Here is a 22414-nt window from a genome sequence, read left to right as displayed (position 1 = left end):
TAAAAGCCATAATTTCACATTTAGGAGGCCTAAACTGCAAATTATCATTATTTTATGAAGCTTCATTGGTGATAAACCTTGTGTACCAAAATTAGCTCATTATAAACAAATATTAGAAGACTGTCCTTATCCAAAATGCTTTTCTCTTCTGTGGACCGAGTTATGCAAGCACTGTATTGTTTCAAATAAAATCTAAAGTGTGTAAGTCTCTCCGTACCGCAGAGAGTCATCAGTTCATTGATAATGAGATCTAAAGACATGATGATCCATCACCCAGTCTCTCATTGGGTTTCTCTGGTTGTTATTGTAGCCAAAAAGGAAAAAGGCACATCATTTTACATGGATTATTATACAATAACAACCAGAGAGGCACAGGGTGATGGATCATCACATATACTTACACAGCCGTTCAAAAGTTTGGGATCAGTACGATTTTTAATGTTTTTAAAACAAGTCTCTTCTCCTCACCAAGGCTGCATTTATCTGATTAAAAATACAAAGAAAAAACAGTAATATTGTGAAATATTATTACAATTTAAAATAACTTTTTCTATTTTAATATATTTTAAAATGTAATTTATTCCTGCGCTCAAAGCTGAATTTTCAGCATCATTACTCCAGTCTTCAGTGTCACATGATCCTTCAGAAATCATTCTAATATAAAATAAATCAATACTTTTATTCAGCAAGGATGCATTAAACTTGATCAAAAGTTACAGTAAAGACATTTATTATGTTACAAAAGATTCTATTCATCAAAGAATCCTGAAAAAAATTTGTACACAACTGTTTTCAAGATTGATAATAATAATGAATGTTTTTTGAGCATCAAATCGTCATATTAGAATGATTTCTGAAGTATCATGTGACACTGAAGACTGTAGTAATGATGCTGAAAATTCAGCTTTGATCACAGGAATAAATTACATTTTAAAATATATTCAATAGAAAACAGTTAGGTTTTCATAATATTTAACAACATTACTGTTATGCTTCTGTTGTAATCGTTTAATGTCTGTAACATACAGTAAGGCTGCTCTGTGCCTGCTCAAAATTCTTTGTAAAGACATAATGGCGCGTAAAAGCCAGACTAAATGAAAATTGTAATTGCTGTGCAAATACCTTTATGCCACCTCTGAGCAGCATTAAATAGTCTGTGTAAAAACACCTAAATGTACTAAAGAAGCGCTTCTGTTTCTACTTTTGCCAATGAATGATCATGTTATGAAGTTTACGTGATGGTTCACAGCATTTATTCATGAGGCCTTTGGTTTAATTCTCACATGAGTGTCAAATGTGACAGCTGATTCCAACATTACATGCGCTGGCAGTGTGCAGTCGAGTTCAAGAACACAGGACGCTGCCATTGACACAACACAGCTCACTCTATTGCCCTCGGCTCACGTCACACACACAGCACACTGGGCTTTTTGTGTGCTAATTGCAGCTCGTTAGGTTCTCCTGAGAGAATTATATCATTTAAAAGGTGCTTCCGGCCCTCAGCTTTCACTGTGGTTCCTTATGCTTACACATTATATATACCCTTGTGTGTGTGTGTGTGTGTGTGTGTGTGTGTGTGTGTGTGTATATATATATATATATATATATATATATATATATATACTGTATATATATACAGTTGTTGTGTTTATTGTTTTTAGAATCTTCAGACAGATTTTCTGAGCAACAATAGTATTGATCATGTCTCTCAATCTCCAAAAATGAGCTTCGGAGGATGAGAAGATGAATAATGAATTAAATGTGGGTCTGTTTAAAGCTACCGTAGGATGTAGAATATTGTGTACAAGTTGCAAGGACTGCGTTTTGGAGCTTGACAGCTGTTAATATGTATTTTCATTCTGTGGAAAACAATACAATGTTTTCTTGAAAAATGCTATGCTATTGTATTCTGCAGGAGCTGACCCAGCTTACCTCACGCTGTGTCATTATAAGCCTGTGTTGTGGGAGTTTTTAATGTTGTGGAAAGAATTGTCAAATTGGACAGACACAAAAAATGGGCTTCTCCATGGAGTGGATAAAGGAATTAGAAAGTACCGGTATAAAGGAATTAAAGGGATAGTTCACCCCAAAAATGAAAATTCTGTCAGTAATTACTCACACTCATGTTGGTCCAACCCCGTAAGACTTTCGTTCATCTTCGGAACACAAAATATTTTTGATGAAATCTTGAGAGCTGGATCACTCCTCCATAGGCTTCTAGGCAATTTCATTCTGCCGGCCCAGAAAAGTTAGTAAAGACATCGTTAAAATAGTCCAAGTGACTACAGTGGCTCAACCTTAAGTTTATCAAGCGACGAGAATACTTTTTGTGCGCAAAGAAACAAAAATAACGACTTTGTTCAACTATTCATTTTCTTCTGTGTGGGCCTCGAGTGAGTTCACGAGAGGGCCGCGACGCATGTGCGAGAACTGAGAAGATGACGCAGATGGGTCTCGTTGTCGTGTTTAAAATGGTTCTAAATTTTGCATTTCCTGGATGTTTGAATCATAAGAAACCAACAAGAAAACGTAAAAGTGCCTTACCAATGCCGCAAAATGAATGGCTTACCTTTCACATCATCATCTCAGTTCTCGCACATGCGTCGCGGCGCTCTCGTGAACTCACTGACAAAACTTTAATTTTTGGGTGAACCTACCCTTTAAGGAAGGGTTAAGGAATCTACATATTAGGGGCTGTTTACACGACACCGTTTTCAACTAAAAACGTAAAACTTTTTATGCGTTTTGGCCATTCATTACCCAAACTAAATAATTAAGACAAGTTTAAATGGCTAAATCTTGTATAAATATTTTTGAGTCTTCATTTTCTTTTAGCCTACTCCAGTTCTTGTTAAAACACATTAGACATGCAAATTCTGTGCATTTTGGGCACTTTTTGTGTGAAATCATATTTATTTTCTCCATCAAAAGTGCTTTGCTTTTACTCTATTGTCACGAGTAGCACAACAATAGATCGGCGCCGAACCCCCGCTTCACTGCTGCTCACGCGACGCTCCTCCTCGCGGTGTGAAGCCCCGTTCACACTACACGCGACTTTGTCGCTGCAAGTCGCCAGGCGCTGGCGATGAGGTCGCTAGTGGGCGTTCCCACTACTGGTTGACTAGTATGACATCCAAAAGACAGCGAATCAGCTTTCTTGCCATCCATCACTGCAGGCCCAGGGGCTGAGGAGAAGGATCACGTGCGCTCCACTCCTATTGGTTGTCGCTCGCGAAAATCGCTCTTCATTTGCATAAAGTTACAAATTTCTCAACTTTGTTGCATCGCTAGACACGCCCCATCTAGTCGCCAACGGTTGCTGTCGCGCGTGTCGCCGGAAGTCGCCCGCTCACCATTGAAATGAATGGTATCGCGTCGCTTGGTCGCGTGTAGTGTGAACGGGGCTTGAATGCACTCATTGATTAACGCAAGCTGAAAAAAATACGCGCTGCTCACGCTTGCGCTGGCCGCGATCAGCTCCGGTAGCCGTTTCGCAGTCGTATCGTGCCGCAGATGTGTGCAGTGTAAATAAGGGGTTAAACGGCCGTCACGCTTTTTCTGTCAGTAGAGTACCGGCTACATGCGAGAAGTAGCGGTACGCAAGAAAAAGTGCAGGTACGCTTAAGAGTAAAATGTAGAAGTGCCGGTACTGGGTACCGGTGAGTACCGCCCCACTTCGAGCACTGAGTGTGGTACATTACCTTTTCTTCTAAGTGTTTTGAAACTGATACTAATTGTTGAAGTTAAAGTTTCTTTCTTATTGATAAATCACCTTAAGTACTCAACAGTCGGTAGTTGTTGTATTTTTTGCTTCATAATGCACCAGACATTTTCAATAGGAGACAGGTCTGGCCTGCAGGAAGGCCAGTCCTCCTGAACTCATTTACTATGAAGCCACACTGTTGTAACATGTGCAGAATGACTAGGGTTGGGTACCGAAACTCGGTGCCAATAGGGAACCGGTTCCGACGTAAACGGTAGTAACCAGACCGAATAAGAACGAAAATTTCGGTGCCTGATTTCGGTGCCTAACTTCATTAGGCACACACGCACACACGCACACACACAAGGTCTCTCGCTCTCTCCCTCTCCGCCGTGCGTGTGCTACACAGTTTGGAGCACAGTTTCTTCTGTCTCGCATGCGCGCTCTTTCTCGCAAGGTTTGGCTGCATTTCACGTGTAAAATTACGCGTCAGAACGCCCTCTGGGTGTGCCGATAGTCTGAATCCCATATAGAATCAAGCCAATTCATTGGCTGATGGCGCGGGCGCCGCATCGACGCACTTACGTCGTCATACTATGTTGGCGCGCGCGCCATCTGCTCCTCAGATTTCTTTGCCGAAAAAGGAAGCTGGTCGGCAGCGCGAGGAGCTTGGCAGCGTCTCGTTCCCTATTGAGAGATATGTTACACCAGTAACCAGAGATGTTCTCTTTCATAGGTTCACTCAACGCTGCGTAGCTAAGAAGCAGTGGATTTGTAGGCTGCTGTATCAGTGCCGTTTGAACTGACGCGCTACAGCGATCTGTCACATTTCAAAGAGCCAAAACGTTATTTATTGTGTGAATCTCGTAAAAATATTGACAGAATCTGACAGCTGTGGATTTGTTCCATATCAAAAGTAACCTTCTCTGTCTTGTCTGTCCGTGTCCTCTTTGTTCGCGATTTTTCTGTGTGAAAAGGGTCATTTGCGTGAGTCTCACGGTCAATGCGTGAGAGTTGGCAGCTCTGCCTGCTAGTAATCTCTATTAATCTCCAGTATTATTACATTGTTTGATACAATATTGTTTCATTTGATATTATGTAAATATGAATTTTTATTTTATATTGGTTTTATTATTACCATATGTTACTTGTATTTATATTGTTTAAAGATTTAAGTTAATATTGTGTCCAGTTTGGCCCTGTAAATTAAAGGGTATTATTTTTTGATAAAGTGTGTGCGGTTTCGTTTTCTTAAGTACCGTTTCAAGAACCGTTTAAGCACCGGAACCGTTTAAAAAATACCGAGTAGGTACTGGAATCGGATAAAACCCAAACGATACCCAACCCTAAGAATGACTCTTGGCATTGTCTTGCTGAAATAAGCAGGGTTGTCTCTTAAAAAGACGTTGCCTTGATGGCAGCATTATGCTAAATTTGTTCTCATGCTATAGCCAGACAAAAGTGTCAAAAACACATGTTATAAAAACGGACACTTCCAGTTCTTTATTATTATTGGCTGAGCTGTGTTCGATGCCATTGTAATATACTTTGTAACCACACAGTTGAGAGTCGTAATAAACTGAGACGACACAAAGTTGCAGTGGAAAAAACCCTCACAGTTCGAGCGTCAAATACGCGGGGACAGCGAGGGTCAGCTTCAAGAGAGAGACAAAGACATCTATCATGTAGTTTATCACATCATACGAAGTTTAAAACATTTAAATAGACATATCAAGTAGTAATTAATGTATATGAATCTTAGTTGATAGGCTATTAGAGCTGGTTTGGTTGCCGAGACGGAGACGCGCAGATACGGCAATTAACGCGCTGTTTGATTTGTGATCGTGCTGTGCTTATTCCATTCATTCGAGTATCATATTGTACAAGTATTAAATAATTTAAATATCATATCGTGGAACATGTATGATGTAGTAGCCTATTTGAGTTGATATTACTCTTGCCAAGCCCTGATTTCTGAGAGATGCGTGCGTGCATAGACGGATTTGCGCTCGTTTCATTTTGACTCTCACTCATTCGCATCACTCATTATTGCATACACATTTTAGATAAGGCATTTGAATTCTGGAACTCCCCAAAGCTACTCCAGTAAAAAACAATTCTGGAGGATGACCCACCCACATTTCTTTTGCTTCCGACGCCACTGCATTTACACGACAACAGCGTTTTGGGTTCCTGAAAACTTTTGAAAACGGGTTTCAAAGTGCACGTTTTTGAAAACGGTCTCTGTGTAAACAACAAAAAACGCGAATCTCTGAAGATGACGACGTCATGCACATGCGTATTACGTGTTCAGTCTATAGTATTTCATCGCCATCTAATGGCCTGGCAGCAGAATGCAGTGTTTTTGGTAGTTTTCACGGATCTGTGTGAATGGGGATCGTTTTGACAATGGTGTCGTCTGTACGCGGAAAACTCAGCGGAAAAACTTCTCCGTTTTAAGCAAATCGTTGTCATGTAAACGTGGAATAGTTGGAGATTATCTTACTATCATGCTCATTACCAGCAAATTACATCACAGAGATTCAATGGCATTTTGGTGCTGATATGTAAATGTTAGCAATGTAGATAATACAATCATTTTTATAATACAATCAATGTACAATTAAACTAGCACACCTGCAAGTCATTGATAGCTGTGTAGGACAGTCAAGTCAAGTCACCTTCATTTATATAGCGCTTTTAACCATATAGATTGTTTCAAAGCAGCTTTCCAGTGATAATAGGAAATTAAAGTAACAGATTGTTTGGCTTTACAGCAGCTCTAGAATAAAGTTATTGTCCAGCTAAAGTTAGTTTTGATTGATTCACTTACATTGCAAAGATCAATGCTCAAAGGCAATAATTAAAGCCCAATATAAACTAGAAAAGAAAAATCCTGCACACTATTTCAACTTGCAAGAATGTAAGTTTACTTGCAATATAAATCAAAAATGAAAAACGGTTGCTTGTGTAAATATAGCATATATGGTACAAAGCTAATTCAACAATTTTACGGCATATAGAATTTTTCGTCGATGAAAATGAGACTGTGAGGGATAGACTTCTGTCTTTACAATGGTGCATACTGTATTAAGGTACTAGATCATGTAATTTTCAAAACTCTCAACTTTCAAAACTGTTTTATGAAAAAAAAAAAAAAAAAACGTTTTGTTGGCATGTTGTTAAACAACAGTATAATCTATTGAACGCACTGTACTTCTGTCCCTCAATGCCTCGTTTTCATTCCTGACAAACATGGCGCCACCCTGACTCGTGGCAGAATTAATTTGGGGGATAAACTGTTCCTTTAAAAGAAAGGAAAGTTTTTATTCTGTTGCCAGTTGTATGGACATTGAGCCTTCTATATCTCAGTGAGTTATTCTGTTTTGTTCTGTCTTCTTTTTTATGTATTTGCTCACTTTCTCTTTCTCCAAGCCATCACTTTTCTTTCTCTCTCTCTCTGTTTCTTTGAGGGTTGGTTTGGATCTAATGGTCGTGCAGAGGGAGTGAAGATGATGTCATGCTTTTCTTTCATTTTTTTCCTACCTTTTTTAGTCATAGAAAGTGCTGAGGGTGGGGCATACTGACACACACTAGTTTTTAACATCCCCCTCATTTTTGACCATCTTTAGCCCAACTAAGGCATACAACTGGTAATGATTCATAAATGAAGATGTGGGCTTTCAGATACGCCTCATCCACAAGCACAACTGATGAAATAACTTGCTTGAAAAAGGGCAAAACAATGTTGAAATAGCTATTGTGAGAAACGTTGCTTAGTCAGAGCTCTTGGCTGCAACCATAGGAACGCCTCTGGAGTTTAAAATGAATGTAATGACACTGTAAGGCCCAAACCCTCATGATTCTTTAGTGGTCATCGCATTTTTAGTCCTTTTCTCAAGCTAGAGTGAACTGAAAAAATAAAAATAAAGGATTTTTCCTCCCCAGAGAGATCCTTTACTTTGCAACATTAACACTTCCTTTAAAGGTGAAGCGATTAGATGTTAAAGTGCTAATATACCAGCAGAGACAACAATACTGAAGACTTTATGGGTTGATTCCCCTGAAACTGTGACTCTGTGAGAGCTTTACTCTAGGGTTTGTTATGGATGTCACGGTGAGGAAATGTTCACAGTGGTATTACCGATAACATGGGGCAGGCGAGGTTGGGGGTTTGGAGTATTTTAAATGCGCGCACGCTCGCTTTTCTCTTTTTCTTTTGAATTTGCAATCACACATACTCTGTGTATAGGGCTATCATTTGCAGTAATATAATCAGTGAACGGACGAACAGAACACCGGGAACACCGACGACCGCAGCAAGACTACTGTTTCTTAGAGCAGTGGTTTATATATGATGCTCTCTTTGTCCTATCCTAATTCATATACATAATCATGTTTAAAGACCCATTTGAACAGTTAAAATTGTTAGAAATGCATACAATATTATCTGGAATATATTTACATGTACTGTATCCTTTTTTTCTACCCATCATTAGGGCACTGTTAAGTTATATACACATGGAGAAACATAAAATAAACTATAAAATATGAAGTAAGTAACGAAGTAATGAAGTAACCGTCATTAATCTTTAAGTCTTTAGAAAACAGAATAAAACGTTAATGTCAAATTCTGTAAATTTAATTATATCTATTATATTATTTATTTATAAATAAAAATGGTTACACTTTATTTTAAGGTGTCATTGTTGCGGTTTATTTATATATTTAAGTACTGAGTAATATTAATTAACAACATGTACGTACTTTAGGGTTTGGTTGAGGATTAGTTGCATGCAATTGTGCATAATTTACTGTTATTACTATGGTTAGTACATGTAACATATATGTAACAAGGACACTGTAAAATAAAGTGTTACCATAAATATTATAATAATTTGGTTTTATTTGCATATTCAATTATATTTTTCTCTGAGCTTTTTCACAGACCCCCTAACAACCTGTTTTAAAATACACTGTCCATACAGGAACACCATAGGGGACCGTCTGAAAGTGATAACCTGTTTACCTGGATTTTGTGTTGATAAAATTGGTTATTGAAAAGTAGAAATTCTCTTTCAAAAAGCACATGGTTTCATGACGTTGGGTAGTTTCGCAAGTATTAAAATATTTGGATTTAGCCTGCGGTTTTAAAAGCCTGCTATTCCTTTAGCTTTATAATGTTATCTTAAAAGAAAAGAAAGTTTTTAAATCTACTCTGTGCGTTTTTATACTGCGTTCAGGGCATAAATTCACAAACATGCCCACAGAGTGTGTTTGTCTGTTTTTCATTTATAATTATGCCTAAAGCACACACACTGGATGGATGTTTTCGGTGCCAAACACACACACATGTGCGCTCCGAGTAAACATGGCCATGGTGGGTGAATAAAGGTGCTTTTGTCCGGTGGGGGGCTGGGCCATCTGGAGCGCTCATGAATGTTCACTTCAGTGCGCTCAGACATCGCGCCTCCCTGTGTATTTCACAGCTCCGCTAGAAGAGGACGAGGCATGGGTGGGGTCGCCATTGGGCGGATGGAGACAGGGTGGGGTTTTCCAGCAGCCAGTGAGATCACTGGAACACTGCATGCGTGTGTGTGTCGTCTTCTGCCTGTAGCGGGCATGTAGCATTTGGACGGCGCTAGCTAGGCACTTGAACACCTCTGCCAGTCTCCGTTCTGAGAAGTGGAGGCAAACTCTGTGATCTGTTGGGTTCATAGCCTTCTAGAAACACCTCTTAGAGTCAGCACCTTGTCCCACAGGGGGTTTTGCAGTACTGCTGTAATTTGTCTATTCCTGCTGTTATTTGGGTTGGTAGTTTATTTGGACTGGTTTCTGCGGGTTCTGGTGGGTGAGGGGGGTTAAGAAAGTGTGTCCTAACTCCAGTCTCTCTCTCTGTTTGTCCCTCACAGCCATCTGGAGTCGCAGTGGAGAATGACCCGCTCGGTGCTCTTCCTCCAGGATGGGGTAAGTCGTCACTCATGCTTTATCTTCAGGTGAGGTCTCTCTTATGAGCTCAATGTGAGTTTTTTTTATTTATGTTAACTTTACTAGTAGAGAGAGGCCTATGATCAGCTTGGCCTAAGTTGTTTTTTCCAGTATTCATACTTTTCTAGTACTGCATCTACTGATAAATTGTCAAATTTGGTGGATCACATCACCATAACAAAAACTGACTGTGGTCTACAGGAAACAATGGCTATCGAGTGAAGTAACTTACCGGTATTTTATGTATTGGTTTTTACGTAAAGCATAGCATATTATGATTAACAGTTGAACATAGGCCAAAACAAAGAAGGAAAGAAATTTGCAACCATTTTGCTCACAAAGCAGCTGTGTACATGCATATAATAGTAAAGATTAATGTATAATCAGCCACAAAATGAACCACAACATGAAGCAGAGGCTGTTATTACATGGAAACATGCTGAATAAATAAATTAAGTATTCTTTGGACGCGACGAGTGATACGTTTATAGACATGAGACTTGCACACTGTAGGAAACTGGTTGTCAAGAATACAGTTTAGTGCTAATTAATTATGCAAAACATTTTGTGTTTCATTAGAGACGTGCAATAAAATTCATTATAATTTTTTGTCTAATAATAACATTATTATTTTTTTTAAAATAATGTTTTAATGATGTAATTAAAATCAGATCTTTACATGTTATTTTATTTTACACTTAAAATTAAAAATATATCTGTATCCTTATCTGTTGCTGAAAAACAAAACAAATATTTAAATAGTTATTTCTGTCAAAACCGGTGGTTTTCTTTTTTAGAGTAGCGTTCAGTGTATAACTGTGAACCGGAGCTGGGAACTCTCGGTGAGGAGGGGGTTAAAGAGGGGAAGGCAGAAAGAGAGAGTGTTGTGTGTGCAGTAATGTGAGGGCTACTGTGTGCTCCACAAACCACTGTTAATGAAAACAAGATGTCAGACCAAGAGGGGGTGAGGGGTACGGGACACACACACTTCTCTCTGTGTGGAAAAGGAATTGGCCAGCAGATTTTCTCTTTTCTTTTTTGCTCTTGAAATCGTGAAGGTTTCTTGTTAAACTCAATCGAGAGCTGAAGTGAGATGCGAGAAGGTATGTTGGAGCGCGCGCTAGCGAGATGCCCCACGGACTCGTGAGTTTTCAGTCAGCTCTGTCAGATTTGACACCGTCTTACCCATCAGCCCATGGGGAGATTACATTACTTTTGTATATTTTTCAATATGATAAGGAATCGTTCACCCAATCCATCAAGATGGGGGAAATTATTAGTGGAAAAACAGCTTAAATTGAGTAAATAGCAGTTATTTGTAAAAAAGAAAAAAAAAGGTAAATGGTATGTGTGTTTGTAATGACATAAGGGTGAGGAAATAATGACAGATTTCATTTTTAGATGAATAGTTCCTTTAATGAGCAGTTTAATATGAATGCTCAATGTATCTTCTCTGAACAATTGCTCCCAATAACGCTATTGCATCATCACTGTATGTTAAACAGGAAGCAACAGTTAAGTAATTGACTTACTTTTGTAATGCATTATTACTGCATAACCACCACATAACACAGCATTTTATCTTGGTTTCGGGCTAAGACTGACTTTTAAGCTTAAAGTTAGTTTGCAACCATTATGAATGCAAAACAGCTGTACAATGAACTTCTAAATGTGCTCTCTTTTCCCTCAGAGAAACGTCAGGACAACGGAAGAGTGTACTATGTCAATCACAACACCCGAACTACGCAGTGGGAGGACCCTCGAACCCAAGGGTAATCATGTCCTCCTGTCACATGATACATGCAGTCCATAGCAAGTCATCTGTAGATTCCAGTGGAGTTCGTCAGACTTCAGTCAGTGGGTGTTAAATAGTGTGTGTGTTTTGGTCAAGCGTCAGTTTACCAGTTGGGGAAGTGACTTTAAAACTGCTAAGCTACAAGCAGGTCATAATTCAGTTAAGCTACCCTTTAGAAAATATAGTTGGCAATACAAGTTACTAATGATAGGTAGCTAAAAATCTGAACTCTACATACAACATGCTTTGATCAATGTAAGACATTGTTATTGACATATGACATCTCAAATACTGACACTAAATAATAGTGTCACGCCATGTAATGTGCCAAAGAAAAAAAAAATGGCTGTAATGCTTCTTATCAGGAAAGTGGGCAAGAGTTGGCTAAAAGGGCCAGCTCTAGTCTGATTTGCTACCGCCCACTTGGAAACAAGGTCGTGTTTGTAGTTTCCGGGCTGTTAAAATGAGCAGCATATCCACAAACATAAATCTGTTTTCAAAAACATTTTCCAATTTCGGATTTGCCCACAGCTAAATATAGTGTAACATATGAACTGCTCTTAATGGCCTTACATCAGTCAAACTGACGCTGGCCATGCAGTTTACACATGCTGTGTGGATCACACTTTTAATGCCTGGCTCTGTAAAACGACTGGGAAAAGCAGCATTACTGTTCAGGCAGCTGCGTTAGGTAGCTTTGTCTAGTTGCTTGCTCACCCACACTGGTATGTTCTTATCAGTCCTTTGATAGAGACCCAGTGAAAACCACACATTATCAAACTCATCCACTTAAGCTGCAAAACATTGTTTATTTGTTTGCTCATTTTTTTGATTTTTGCATTTTGTTTATTTGTACATTGCGTTTTAGATTGTTCAGAAAAACCGCATGTTACTCTATAGTTGAGCTCCCCCCCCCCAGTCTTGTGTGTGTAGCGTCCAGCAGGGTGCGCTGCTCTCACTGCCCTCCTCCGTTTGCAGGATGATCCAGGAGCCGCCCCTGCCGCCCGGCTGGGAGATGAAGTACACTGCAGAGGGGGTGCGATACTTTGTGGACCACAATTCTCGCACCACCACCTTTAAAGACCCTCGACCAGGCTTTGAGTCAGGGTAAACATCACACACGCTATAGTTTAGAGTGTTTTGATTGCATGTGAAGGCAGGAGGAGTGCACTGCGAGAGAGACACACACACACACACAGTAGATCAAGGACCTGATGGTGAAAGGGGTTCACAGCACCTTCAGTCTGCGGGAGCTTCACATCCACATACATGAGCTTTTCAGTATGTCTTGAGAAAATGAGAGCAGATCTGGCCAATACAATGTAGGTCTATGACGCATAATAAAGTTCAACATTTTTATATAAACTATATGTACACTACCATTCAAAAGTTTTACATTTTGGTAACAATTTAAAAGGTTTCGTTTGTTAACTTTAGTTAACTACATTAGTTAACATGAACTAACGATAAACAATACTTATACAGCATTTATTCATCCTAGGTAATGTTAATTTACTAATACATTATTACAATCAAAAAGTTGTATTTGTTAACATTATTGAATACACTGTGAACTAAGATGAACAAACAATGAACAATCATATTTTTATTAACTGACATCGACAAAGGTTAATAGATGTTGAAAAAAAATATTTTTCATAGTTAGTTCATGTTAACTAATGCATTAACTAATGTTAGCAAATGGGACCTTATTGTAAAGTGTTACTATTTCTGAAAGATATCTCTTCTGCTCACCAAGTAATATTGTGAAATTTCAATTTAAAAGAACTGTTATTGAACATTTTCTTCAGTGTCACCTGATCTCTCAATATGCTGATTTGGTGCTCAATTATTAATAATGGTTCTTATTATTATCAATGTTAATAGTTTTTGCCGCTTAATATTTTTTTGGAAACCACAGTAAAAAGATTTTTAGGATTCTTTGATCAATAGAAATCTTTTGTTACATTATAAATGTCTTTACTGTAACCTTTGATCAATTTAATATCTCCTTGGCTAATATTGAAATTGAAATATCGTTTCTTTAAAAAAAATTTAATTGTCCCAAAATCTTGAATGGATATCACGGTTTCCACAGAATATTAATCAGCAAAAAAACGTGTTTCCAATGTTTTTGAACATTGATAATAATAATAATAATAAAAAAACTTGAGCACTAAATTAGCTTCTTAGAATGATTTCTGAATAATAATGTGGCACTGAAGACAGGAGTAACGATGCTGGGTATTCAGATTTGCATCGAAGGCATGTTAAACATGTTAAAATAGAAAACAAATTGTAATATTATTTCACAATGTTACTGTTTTTACTGTATTTTTGATTGAATAAATACAGCTTTAGTGAGCAGAAGAGACTTATCACAAAATTATTATTATTTAAAAAAAAAATGTATCCAAACTTTTGGTTGGGTAGTGTATAATTTGTACATATACATCCAGTCAGGTCACCTTTATTTCTATAGCGCTTTATACAATACATTATACATACATAAAAGCATCTTTACAGTGATAAACAGGAAAATGATGCATTTCGGCTGTTGTTCAGCTGAAGTCAGTGTTGGTTCAGTTCCGTTGTAAAGATTAATTATTTAATTAATTAATTTCATCTAAAGCAGTTCTGCACAAAATGATGTCATCGTCCAGCTCAGTTCAGTTCTCATACAACAGCGTCAGTACAGTCAGATCAATAATATTGTTGAATATTATATATATATACTTACTCAGAATGTTAGTTATTTTTTTCTTTCTTTGTTTCTCTCAGTATCTCCTTTGTTCCTTTCATGCATCTTTTTGTTGTCTTAAATATGTTTCATTCCTCAGACTTTCCCTCTCTCTGAATTGAAGTGAAATGCCTTTTGCTTGTGTTATCTTGTGTTATCACGGCTGTGCAGTACCAGACTCCCTAAATCTACCCTGTGTAAACGCCAGTGTTTTATCTGATCTGAATCACACATTCTGTCTTGTATGATGCGTCACTTTCACCTGTTTATGGAATTGGTGTCATGGCTGACTTTATCCTGCCATTTGTAAACGTATAGTTTATCCTGTTTTCCTTTTTATTGCTCATGTGGGTTTAAGAGCTAACGTTGATCTGAAGTCTGCGCCAGTGTCTGAAGCGCCACACACTCATGGAACGGATGACATCAGAATGTTCTCATAGTGCTTTGGCTTTATTTTCTGTGTTCCTGTTTAGTTCGAGACAGGGTGGGTCTCCGGGAGCATACGACCGCAGCTTCAGGTGGAAATATCACCAGTTCCGCTTCTTGTGTCATGTGAGTTCTTCAAATAACCACAGGCCTTATGCTATACAACATGCCTGTCATTTAGCATCTGCAAATTAATGTGTGGGCTCCTCTTTTTTCTGGCCTCTTTACGCAGTCCAACGCGCTTCCCAGTCATGTGAAGATCTCCGTATCCCGACAGACTCTGTTTGAGGACTCATTTCAACAGGTGAGTGAATAAGGATGCGGTGCAGCTCAACTTTTATAATCACCAAAACTGTCTTCGCTGGAGGCAGGCCATAGTTTTGTCATCATTTGTTGCAGATTTATTGTAGTATAAACCGTGGATCACACATTTTTACTGTCATACGTAAGCCTAAGTAGATCGTAGAACTATTGCCAGCTTTTGTGGTTACCACGATGATGATGATGATGATGATGATGACATGCCTGCAAAATGGCTTTAGTGACGCATGTTGAGTAACGCCTGTATAGAGGTGTTCCCAATAAACTTTTTACAGCAATAAAGGCACAGAACAATTTTGTCCCCCAATTCATTATCATAGATCATTATGATTTTGGCTTGTACAACCTCAAAGAACTTTCTTGTCTGAATACAACGACAAAACATTATCTGTTAAATTCATTCCATTAAAGCCTCTTACCAATTTTTTTTTAAGGAAAATTGTGACCCCGGTCCACAAAACCAGTCACAAGTGGCACGGGTATATTTGTGGCAATAGCCAATTGTATGGGTCAAAATGATTGATTTTTCTTTTATGCCAAAAATCATTAGGATATTAAGTAAAGATCATGTTCCATGAAGATATATTGTAAATTTCCTACCGTAAATGTATAAAAAAAAAATTTTTTGTGAGTGAATAAAGCAAAATCGCGAACGTAAAGTTAAAAGAACAAACATTTTAAAGGCAATTTTCTCAATATTTTGATTTTTTTGCACCCTCAGATTCCAGATTTTCAAATAGTTATATTTCCGCCAAATATTTCTTTTTCATTTATGGCGAATATGAGATCAAACCAAATTGGTCTCCTAATTACGGAAATCTTCATTTAGGCTAAACTGCTCATATCATTTTAGTTTGACCTCCTGAGATGGACAAGCAACATTCCCTTGAACAACACTTTCTTTTCAGTTTTTAAGACTTTTTTAAGCCCTATTGTGTGTATTGAGGTTCTAATGAGATTCCTGTCTCGTCTCAGATCATGAACATGAAGCCGTATGACCTCCGTCGGAGACTCTACATCATCATGAGAGGAGAGGAGGGACTGGATTACGGAGGAATAGCCAGGCAAGTTCACTGTGACGTCTCGCTGTTGGTCATCTTCATGTTCCTGCTCGTGCTGAATGTTTCTTGTTTCGGGTGTAACTGCTCGTTTGGTGTCTGGACCTCATAGTTGTCTTCCTGTGTCTGTGTCTGTCTCCTGTGTCCTGTCAGTGGTTTTACCCTATGGTAGGTTACGTCATGCTGTTCTACCACAGGGTAGAACCACGGACGGGATGTCTGGAGGTGTCTGCGTCGTCCTGTGGTGTGACCAAACACCCCTGTCACCCCCAATCATGGTCCCCTCTTTGCCCCTTTACCTTCTTTCCAAATCCCCCCTGGGCTCAAAGGTCAGGCCTTGGGTTCTGGTGAACTGGTTATGATTTGATGTGTGTGTTTGTGCTGCTGAATCTGTCTTCATCTTCATCACTGTATGTGACACTGTGCACACTGTCCATCTCAAGAAAATGTATTGCATTTGTTTTTAATTATTTATTTATATTTATTTATATATATATATATATTTTTTTACAATGTTTTGTTTTATTTTTATTTCATTGTTTTATTCCACAAAAAGGTTTTCTTTCTTATTTGTGCATTTTTCTGTAAATCTGCTTTCTTTTATTTGATTTGCTTCAAGTGGCTCAGAATGATTTCAGGTTTATAGGAAAAAACAAATTGTGCCTACATATCACTTTCTTCTTTTGTAAAAACAAAAGTTTTTTTTTTTTTTTTTAAATAAATGAGTTGGTGTATTTTCAAGGAAAACCAGGATGTTTCCATCATGAATAGACATTCTGAGCTTTTTAAACAGTACTGTATTGTCTATTCTTACCCATTACTCTCACATGAAGTTGTTGTATAATGAAACACTTTGTCGAGATTTAAACAATTAAATGTTCCCTTTACTGAAGACATCTGTTTAAATCATTCCTATATTTAATCTATAAAATCTAAATTGTAATTTAATTTTTAATTACAAATGTAAAAACCATTTTGATTTGTTAGTATCCAAAACATTCTCCAAACTTTCTTTATTCTTGCAGAATTTTCCAGCATTTTGTCTCAGTGATGTGGGCATATTTAAGAGAGTGTGTGTGTGTGTGTCATTATAATACCAGCTAAAGGCAACATTCAGAGTGTTGTGTGACTGACTCTCTTCTTCTCTGTCTCTGTCTGTAGGGAGTGGTTCTTCTTGCTGTCTCATGAGGTGTTGAACCCCATGTACTGTCTGTTTGAGTATGCCGGTAAAAACAACTACTGTCTGCAGATAAACCCTGCTTCTTCCATCAACCCCGACCACCTCACTTACTTCCGCTTCATCGGACGCTTCATTGCCATGGTGAGAAGGAACGCCTTAAGGCTCTAGTAGTTTCACATTAAACTGAAGTTTTGTATTTCTGTACATTGGTGTGTGTGTGTGTGTGTGGTTGAGTGTGAACCTCATGCATGATAATAAATCCTTGTGTTCTGATATAGTGACTGGTGTTATATAAAGATCCAGAGCTTCTCTCACACACCCTTCATGAGCCCATGCTGGTCTGGGTTTGACATTCTCAAACATATATTATAGAGATTCTCTGTGCTGTGTGTTGAATTCTTTCTCAGCCCTTGTGTTTCTCTTATTTTGAGCTTGTTCTGAGCAGACTGTGTGACTCTGGGCGTCTGTGTTGTTTTTGGAGATCATTCCCAGAGTCAAGTCAAGTCACATTTATTTATATAGCGCTTTTTACAATACAGATTGTTTTCAAAGCAGCTTTACAGTCATAACAGGAAAATAATGCAATAAAGTTTTTTTCCAAAAGAAAAAAAAAGAGCTCTGTGCTGTTACATTAAACAATTTGCTATCTATATATATATACAGTATGTATACACATTGTGTGTATATATATTTACACAGAGAGAGAGAGAGAGAGAGAGAGAGAGAGAGAGAGAGAGAGAAGAGAATTTAAGCAAAAGCAAACCTGCAATGTTAGATGATTTAACTCAGGAAAGCACATTAAAATCCTTACAATATTCGTGATTGTTTAATGTATTATCACATATTATAAAAAGTGTATAAACGGGTTTATCTGTAGTTTATAATGGTGTAGTTTATCACCGATCATGAAATTTGAGGCTCATGTTGATTACTTTGCCAATTTTGATTCCAAATTATTTTAATTCCTATACACGTTTAACTATCAAATCTGAGATTTACGGAGTGTTCGTGAATCCAGTGTTTTTGTGAAATTTGTGCATAATTACTCTGGCAAATATTTAAGTAAATTCAAAGTTTCACGAATGAGGCCCACTGATATTTTAACATTAAGATCAAATGATACAATCACAAATATTTATTTTTCAGAGTCACAGTTGTACAGTACATGCACTACATTGTGCTGTAGCAACTACATCACACACAGTTAAAGGGATAGTTCACCCAAAAATGAAAGTTATCCCATAATTTACTCACCCTCAATCCATCCTAGGTGTATATGAGTTTCCTATTTCAGTCACTCTGAGTTATATAAAAAAATATCCTGGCTCTTTCAAGCTTTATAATGGCAGTCAATAGTAACTTAAATTTTGAAGCCCAAAAAAGGATGGTGCATCCATCCATCATAAAAGTAATCCATACGACTCCAGAGGGGTTAATAAAGGCCTTCTGAAGCAAAGCCATGCTTTTTTTGTAAGAATAATATACGGTTCATATAACTTTATGAACTGTAATCACTAGCTTCCAGTAACGTCCGTCCACGCGTTCACGAGAGAGTCGAGTTCTGGCAGAAAAGTGACCTCTGACTCGATGTAGGAGCAGCATAAGCTTAGGTGAGAGTTCAAACAAGCAGCGCTGGGTAACAATCTCAAACTCCTGACATTTCTCTCTAAAAATTCCCGTTTTAGACTTCTAATTCCTGACCGGTGTTTTTTGCTCTATCCTCTGCGCTTCCACATTCTTCAATACGTCATGCGTCGGGTCAGAGGTCACTCATCCACCAGAACTAGACTTGTATACGGGAGCCAGTGATTCTAGTTTATAAATGTATAAATATGGATATTTTTCTTACAAAAACGCATGGCTTCACTTCAGAAGGCTTTTATTAACTCCCCGGAGCCTTGTGGAGCACTTTAATGATGGATGGATGCACTTTTATGGGCTTCAAAAAAAGGCACCATTCACTGCCATATAAAGCTTGGAAGAGCCAGGATATTTTTTAATATAACTCCGATTGTGTTTGGCTGAAAGAAGAAAGTCATATACACATATATGATGGCTTGGGGATGGGTAAATTATGGGATAATTTTCATTTTTGGGTGAACTAACCCTTTAATTTCCTGACAATTTTAGCATCACACAATCTCACACAAACTAGCTTCAAAATTGCTGGTCACAAATGATTATTATTTATGAATCGTTAACTTTTTTTTCTAGTGTTGTAAGTAACACAAATTACTACTAATAATGTAAGGCAATGTTAAGGCTCCTCATGGTTCTGTTATGGAAGGTTAAACTGCAGCTACAGTATTTCTCTTATCGTGACAGACAGCTTTCTGGTGACCTTTTAAAATGGTTTTGTGTAAGTGTGTATGTCCGCTTAAACTGACTGACTGCTGCACTAACATTACATGAAGCTTTATCAGATGTACATTTGCATAATTGTTTGATATTTAATTGGATTTACCATTTGCAGCTTTCTTTTCCTCTCTTTTTCTCTTTACAATGATGCAGCCGAATTGTTCTAATGACTCTTAAAAACCAATAAGATGCTCCTCAAACGCATTAAATAGGACATGAATGTTTATTACGGCCATCCATTCACCCGACAGCCATGATGTCATAGTGTATGGCCACTCAGAATGAACTCATTTAGTAAAATTACAGTATATGTGTGAAATATTGCATGCTGCAACTAACAAAAGAAAAAGAAATCGATGTTGAATTTAAACCTGTTTGGACAGAATTTGACAGATGATTGCTGTTAATGATCTGTGACTGCATTCCTAGTTGATGATGCATAATGTTTACATGGATTTGTTTCTAAAATTAATTTTTAAAAGTTGAAAAATTCCATGTGGCCTCAATTAATGATCTCATAAATGCTGCATGCATAATAATTAAAATATTTAGCAAAATCCTTTTAAAAATAGATATATTAACTCACCTTTGACGAAGTGATCACTGCACACACGGGCATTTTCCCATTCGGCTCCTCCCGACCGCAGACGTAGGTTTGTAAGCCGTTTTTCCGGGGTTTTTCTGTCAATTTCTAGCATCCCCCCCCTTATGAACAACAACTTTTGGTACACGATAAAAACTCCTCGTGGTTTGATCGATTTAAGTAACGATAAACGACGCAAAACATAGGCATTTTGAGTTTGTTATAGTGCTTTCTAAATACAGCAAATCACTTCCTGCCCTCCATTTGCATTTCACGCCATGGCAACGCAGTGGCGTGACGTCATTTGAAAACAAGCTATAGAGGAGTTTCAATCCCTCGCCTCCAGAAACCTGTCATACATAACGACTGGTGGAAAAATCAGTTGCAATTTCCGCTTCATGCTGACTTAAACTATCTTTTGTTGTTTTTATGACGTTCGACCTGTGATTGGCTCTCTGCAGGCACTGTATCATGGGAAGTTCATTGACACTGGCTTCACTCTACCCTTCTACAAGCGCATGCTTAACAAGAAACCCACCCTGAAAGACCTGGAGTCCATCGACCCGGAGTTTTACAACTCCATCATGTGGGTCAAGTGAGTATCAAGCCTGCAGCTGCATTCATTCATTCAATCAAAACAAGTCTCTGACAGACTGTGCGTCACTGATCTCCATGCTGGTGTACATTCACAGAGAGAATGATTTGGAAGAGTGTGGCGTGGAGCTGTACTTCGCTCAGGACATGGAGATTCTGGGCAAGGTGACGACACACCAGCTGAAGAACGATGGAGAAAACGAGCTCGTCACTCACGACAACAAGGAGGAATATATTGGGTACAGTTGCCCTATTCATTTATTTTCACTATAAAGACCAATTCACAAGGCTTCCCCCTGATAGCCGATAGAAGAGGCTTAGTCGACCCAAATTTTATTAGTTGCAGAAAAAACAGCTCCACAGGAAGTGGAGAAGTCACGCTGCCTGTGAGGGACGGATGGTTAACGGCGGGTAATTACCGTACGTCAGACAGGAAATCCAAATCTTCGCCTATAATTCATCTACCTCAAAAATGGCTTATCATTTGAAATAGCAAGTACCGGTAGTAGAAACTTTACTTGGCCACTCAAATCACTTCATACATAAGATTCGCTCTAACGCTAACCTAGCCACATCTAACATCCAAGTGTCCGTGTGGAGAGAGGAAGCTGAAGTATAGCGTGCTTTACTGCCGGACATGGAGGCGCCGGCGTTACTCCGGATAACAGGGAAAACATTTTTGGTAATGCAGATAAGAGTAATACATTATTCGAAACTGTAAAGGGTTACTTTTATTTGTGTAAACTCACAATAACAACAAGGTGTTGTGCTGTTGTAAAATAAAGAAAACAAACAGGATGCGCTTTCTGCCATCTCAGTCTCCCTGAACTAGACAAAAATGAACCGAAACTCAGCGTATATAGCCTAGCCTCACAGACATGAGAAATACATCTATAGATCATCTATAGAAAGCTTGAAATGTCTTGAAACGAACCAATTCAATTGGAAAACAAAAACTCTGATTATGTTATCCGTATGAAAGGCGCATCCACCCCCAGTATGTTTAAGTAATTACATTAATATAAACGTGCGATTAGTCGACTCGAAATGTCTTTAGTCGAGGGCAGCCCTACTCCGACAGATGACAAAAGACAGACACTTTGTCTGGTTATGTCGATTTATGGGTGTGTCACCCCTGTCGGTGTCTGTTGGCGTCTGTCGGAGCTTCATGCTGAACTGGCGTCTGTAGGGTCGTGGAATGTGACACACTGTAATCTGGGGATTGTGAATTGGTCTTAAGAGTATTACTGGCCAGTTAACAGACACCTTTCATCCATTGGTGTTTCGTACACTAATAACAGGTACTGTCCTTAGAAATAAAGTGTTAGAGTCCTATCCCAGTTTATTATTCAACTCCAGTTTAAGAGTCTGTTGACTGTTAGAGAAACCTGTTCTTTGCAACTCTCACTGGTGATGCTAGTTGTGCAGAAATCCCACACTGAAGCTACAATCACCCTCATCTATACACCTTTTTTCTCTTTTAAAAGGACTGTTCCTTTAACACAGTGATTTTAAACTCATTGCACGTTTGTCTTGCAGTCTGCTTACTGACTGGCGGTTCACCCGTGGGGTGGAGGAACAAACTAAAGCCTTCCTGGACGGCTTCAATGAGGTTGTGCCTCTGGAGTGGCTGCGTTATTTTGATGAGAAAGAGTTGGAGGTGGGTGG

The 22414-nt window shown here is 38.4% G+C and overlaps 1 protein-coding gene across 4 annotated transcripts in view; it reads left to right on the top strand.

Annotated features, from left to right (window-relative positions):
- The window catches only part of wwp2 (WW domain containing E3 ubiquitin protein ligase 2), a 99910-nt gene that overhangs the window by 74551 nt on the left and 2945 nt on the right, over window positions 1–22414 (top strand). For 2 of the 4 annotated variants that reach the window (XM_056252062.1, XM_056252061.1), the window contains exons 11-20: window positions 9616–9670; window positions 11382–11463; window positions 12465–12593; window positions 14700–14778; window positions 14885–14956; window positions 15949–16037; window positions 17193–17352; window positions 20614–20747; window positions 20845–20985; window positions 22286–22406. In XM_056252062.1, the coding sequence (XP_056108037.1) occupies window positions 9616–9670; window positions 11382–11463; window positions 12465–12593; window positions 14700–14778; window positions 14885–14956; window positions 15949–16037; window positions 17193–17352; window positions 20614–20747; window positions 20845–20985; window positions 22286–22406 (1062 nt within the window). Of the gene's footprint in view, window positions 1–9615; window positions 9671–11381; window positions 11464–12464; window positions 12594–14699; window positions 14779–14884; window positions 14957–15948; window positions 16042–17192; window positions 17353–20613; window positions 20748–20844; window positions 20986–22285; window positions 22407–22414 lie in introns of all 4 variants that reach the window. The other 2 variants (XM_056252060.1, XM_056252064.1) reach the window with 2 other exon arrangements.

The sequence above is a fragment of the Rhinichthys klamathensis genome, unplaced genomic scaffold (genome assembly GCF_029890125.1).
Source record: "Rhinichthys klamathensis goyatoka isolate OS25496 unplaced genomic scaffold, OSU_Roscu_1.1 h1tg000092l_1, whole genome shotgun sequence".
Lineage (NCBI taxonomy): Eukaryota > Metazoa > Chordata > Actinopteri > Cypriniformes > Leuciscidae > Rhinichthys > Rhinichthys klamathensis.
The sequence above is the reverse complement of the archived record's forward strand: the minus strand, read 5'-3'. Positions and strand labels throughout refer to the sequence as shown.